Here is a 4,746-nt window from a genome sequence, read left to right on the forward strand (position 1 = left end):
CCCCATGTCACAGCAGATGTTACCTGATGGTGGTGGACAAGCGGGACCACTCTGACCACCCCCCTCATTTCCATGACACTCTCTGGGGCCAGCGCTATGGCCTGTCCTGTGCTGGGCCCTGACACAGATCCGGCCACCAGGCATGTCTGCAGTGGAAGATCTGAATTTAGGTGGTGGCAAGAGATGACACAACCACGCTTTCTTTTATGCATATGTTTGGTTTCATTGACACATTAACCACAGGAGAAGAGAAAAACGCTACAAGGTATGGGGTTAGCACCAGTGGGGGCAAAGGAACTATTTGGTGATTTTTTTCTCTTTTAAAAAGAAAATGAAAAAAGTATCAGCACTGCAAAGAATTTCCATGATTCCACACCCACCTTGAAAGTCCCCTCTCTCTGCAGGAACTGCTCAGACCGTTGGAGGAATAAAAGAGGCTTGCAGGGAGTCAATCAGTGCCTCAGCTTCTCCCAGCTCAGCTCAGCAGAACTTCAGCCATGAGACTTCTCATCCTGGCCTTCCTTGGGATCTGCTGCCTCACGGCCTACAATGTGGAAGGTAAGTTGTAATGTTATTTATGGTGTAAGAAACTGCGGCGTGAGGCCGATGGGCACACATTTTAGCATTGACTGCTGTAAACTGCCTTTCCTGAGGAAACTTCAGGCTTCCCACATGCAAAATGGGAAGGACAATTTTGACTCTAGGGAGGTTTGTAGACTTTGAAGTCAGGGAGAACTCAGAATCTGGGCTCCCACTCTTCTTAACTGGGTGGTTTGGGGTAAATTTCTTAACCTCTTTGGGCCTAAGCTTACTTATCTATAAAGTAAAGATAACAACCCATTCTCACCTGAGATTAAATTGAAATAAATTGTGATCACTCCTCAGATGATCTTAAAATCATAATTTCTTGATTAATGTTAGCTGTGAAATGGCAGTGATGATTAAATATGCCTTTAACACTTTTGTCCAGTTAGTACTGATAAATTCTCAAAACATCTGAGAGTTCACTCACAATGTGGGAATAACGTAGAGTGTATGTTTGGAAACACGTCAATGTTTTCTATTAAAAAAGAAAAATTACTGGAAGCCCATACCTTCAAATCCAGATAATCAACCTTCAGGTATGAAGGAGAGTCTGTTATTACAGCTATGAATGTTGTTACTATTTATGATAAATTTCTTGAGTTTGTGAGAGTCCATGTAATAGCAAATAGATCTTATACGCTGCTACATCAAATAATCTTGCAAGACATGCCCAGGTGAGCCTCAAGCATACAGAGCCTCTCCTAACCAGTCTCACATCTCACGTATTTCTTAAGAGATTGCTTTTTTTTTCCTGTGGGATGGTATTTACTTTTCCTTGTGGCTCTGGAAACAAGAAAAAAATAACTGGGTATAATTAATGTTTTTAGTCAACTGTTCTCGCAACATCTTAATTTGTAGACTTATCATTTACCCTAAGACATCTTAACCTTGTCATCAATCCCCAATAGGCCCAAGATAGAGGTGGCAAAGTCTGGAACTCTCTAAAATTTGTGCAAAACAGAAAATATGGAAGAAAAACAAAAGTTAAAGTCTAAAAATGATAAGACTACTAAGTTAGGCCTAATGTTGCACTGATTGGCATTTTGTCGAGGCAGTAGGGTCCACTTGGTGGAAACCAGATCTGGGTAGATAAGATCATCTCTGCCAGCAGCCAAGGAGGGCCACACGTGCTCTACTTGAATGACCTCTACAAGCTCTGCTTGGCTTCCTATGTGCAAAAGAGGGACAAAACAATCACTGCTTCAACTCTCCTCTCCAACATGACTGATGGTGACATTTAACCAATAACATAGACACACAAATATAGTTGAGAATGAGGAAAAGGTTTTGTGGTTTAGAGTATTGTTCTCTGGGTCTTGAGGGTCTGTTAGATCCTTCACAGAGAGAAATCAGTTTCTCTAGTAGTAAGAGACACAGAGGGGAGCAAGGCAGGTTTTCTTCTTTCACTGGGTTCAGAGATGGTTCAGAATTAAAAATAAATTGGCAAGAGAGAGGGTAAAGAATGCTCAGAGCATTGAGAGTGCTGAAAAGGAGGAGAGATGAAGGAAAGCCAAGTTAATGAACACCTTTTGTTTAGTTCCATGTTTTGAAAAAAGCCTTCTGGTATCAGTGACATGACAGGCAAATTTAATGATTATCAGCTGTGACTTTAGATGCTTTTTTGCTGACTTATCTCTGGGAAGCAAATACCAGTGTCTTCAGTTAAGAAGCAAATCAGCACTTAGAAACTTCAATTAGAATTTACTGAACTCTAACTCTCTCAAACTATTTTCCCTTCCACAATGCAAAATTGATCTCTAAATGTAAATATTTAATTTCCCTTGTGCCATGTTTATTGAGAATGAATACTTTATAACCCACTTCTTTTATATAGTTCACATTTTACCATTTGAAATGAGAGTACCATTATTTATTCAGTCAAAAAGAAACTACTGCCTCATTATTTAACACTAGCTTTTTACTATTCTTTATCATATAACTCTATTATGCTATTATGTTTTTTGTGGTATTGTAGTACTTACAACTCTTTGAAATTATCTTATCTATTTACCTGTTTGCTTGCTGACTCCCTCTCTAGAAGATATGCTCCGTGAAAGCAAGGACCATATCTTTCTTAATTAGTGCCTTCAACAGGGCTTGAGACCCAAAAGGTCCCATGGAAGCATCAGCTAACTACATGATGTCTTGATAAAAACATGCCTGGAGATAGATCAGCCCTTGTAATTTTATTTCAATGAAACTACTTGACACAATATTATTGATTTCATTATTTTAAATTATTCAAACACTTATTAAGACTCTTGCCATGCAAGAGGCTGAGGATGAAGAGGTAGGTTATCTCTTCGTGAAAGGAGCAAATGGAATTATATTTTTGCAACATTCTTAGAGTAATTTAACAGGTGATAGCGTCCCTTTTTTCCCTCGAACTTAATAATTGTTGACTTATGGTTTTATTTTTGTTTGTCACTTTTGTTTTACTCACCAGGTGTAGGGACTGAAGTCTCACAAAAGACCACCTGTTTAAGTCTAACTATGCGGCCACTGCCAGTTCACAAAATCAAGAGATACACAATCAAGGAGGGTACCATGAGAGCAGTCATGTGAGTTTTTCTCCCCAAAAGCTGGGCTGGGTGACACACAATGTATAGAAATGCTGCCCTCCTCAGGAAAAATAGGTCAACTTGGACAAAATCCTTAACCAATAGCCCCTCTATTTTTTCATCTTAGCCATGTCTTTGTACAGGGCCTGCAAATTAAGATTGTCACAAAAATTTGGCCACTAAATAAATAATATCGGCTTCCTCTCTGATTTAGTTTAGCAGAAATGTCTGACTAGAAACCAGACGAGTATATGTGCCCAGTTCTCAAGACTCAGTTTAGAGAAGGCTGGCCCAGGTCAGGACTGGGCCATATAGCCACATTTCTATTGGATGCTTAAGGTTGGAGTAAGGCAGGGTGTCCGTTTTATCAGTTGGCAAATCTCAAAAAAGTGTGTCAAAAAGTGTAATGCATCATACCATTCTCTTCTAGGATCTCATTTCAAGAGTAGCATCTCTTCCCAATACAAAATTAAAAGCTTGACCCTAAAAAATAAGATAAAGAAAATCACCCTTAGTCCAAAAAATCAGATGAGTGTGTTTAGGTTTTAGGATATGGAATAATGAGACTAGATGACCTCAAATGTCCAGTTTAGTTATGGCAATTGAAATCACTGATGAAACCTGAGATTATGATGAGCAAAGGAGCAGGGCATCTCCTGGAGATATTTCTCCTTTATATTAAAATAGATCATGGATAAAGATATTCACTTAAGGCCTCAAAGTTCTGAAAGACTTTTCTGCCAGTAATGCCTGCATAAGATCCCTTCATGGCTAGTATGAACTCAACTCTTGGCCCTCAGGTTTTGAAAATATTCCTAACTTTGTCTGTCTTTTCTTTGCATTGCAGTTTTGTTACCAGACATGGCCTTAGAATTTGTGCTGATCCAGAGGCCAACTGGGTGAAAGCGGCAGTCAAAAGTGTGGACAGCAAATCTTTATTGAGAAGAAACACGATCAAGATCAAGCCAACAGGAGCTCAACAATCCACCAGCACTGCTGTATCCCTGACTGGGTAGCAGCCTTCTTGCACCTTGTCCCTCCTGCTAGCCAGCTAGCCCATTCCCCTTTACAAGCTCATGAACTAACTAGATGATAGTTACCTTGAAAAAAGTACTTCTACCAAATTATTTATTATTTTTTGTATTTTTATTTTTTGTGTCTTTCATATTCATTTATTCAGATGCTCTAATTAATAAATATTTATTATTAAGAACACTTCAATAGTCTACGGATTATATATTAGGAAATGTCCTAACTGTACCTCCCTTTGATGGTATCGATGATGGTAGAGGTTTTGGCCATTGTTTTTCAGAGACGAAAGCTATATGCATCACTCTTGGGTTGCAACTTGTAATGATTCTCTACAGATGAGTCATAAGTGACAAGTGCCATAATGGCCACAATTCAAAGTTGATTTTAATTTTTCATCCTAACAGAAAGGGAGAAAACAATCTAACTGCCATACTGACACCATTCTGAGGGTCTACTTCTCAAAAATTGACTTTGCTCAAGTTTGATCTTAAACAAGTTCTCTCACTTACTTCCCTGTTTTGTTTTGATCTCCTATGAAAGGGGAAAAGACAGGACACTTTCACTTGTA

General features: G+C 38.9%; 1 protein-coding gene across 1 annotated transcript; it reads left to right on the forward strand.

Annotated features, from left to right (window-relative positions):
• The first annotated feature begins 309 nt into the window (after positions 1–309).
• LOC101414698 (lymphotactin) lies at positions 310–4,405 on the forward strand. The gene is made up of 3 exons (XM_004464185.4): positions 310–558; positions 3,032–3,146; positions 3,994–4,405. Exons 1-3 carry the CDS (start codon positions 498–500, stop codon positions 4,160–4,162), a joined length of 345 nt encoding a protein of 114 aa, XP_004464242.2. The 5' UTR covers positions 310–497; the 3' UTR covers positions 4,163–4,405.
• Positions 4,406–4,746: the final 341 nt, after the last annotated feature.

The sequence above is a fragment of the Dasypus novemcinctus genome, chromosome 13, assembly GCF_030445035.2.
Source record: "Dasypus novemcinctus isolate mDasNov1 chromosome 13, mDasNov1.1.hap2, whole genome shotgun sequence".
Taxonomy (NCBI): domain Eukaryota; kingdom Metazoa; phylum Chordata; class Mammalia; order Cingulata; family Dasypodidae; genus Dasypus; species Dasypus novemcinctus.

Coding starts and splice junctions, on each gene's coding strand:
- LOC101414698 (XM_004464185.4), top strand. CDS start 498: ATGAGACTTCTCATCCTGGCCTTCCTTGGGATCTGCTGCCTCACGGCC. Junction 559..3,031: donor CACGGCCTACAATGTGGAAG/GTAAGTTGTAAT, acceptor TTTACTCACCAG/GTGTAGGGACTGAAGTCTCA. Junction 3,147..3,993: donor GGTACCATGAGAGCAGTCAT/GTGAGTTTTTCT, acceptor TTTGCATTGCAG/TTTTGTTACCAGACATGGCC.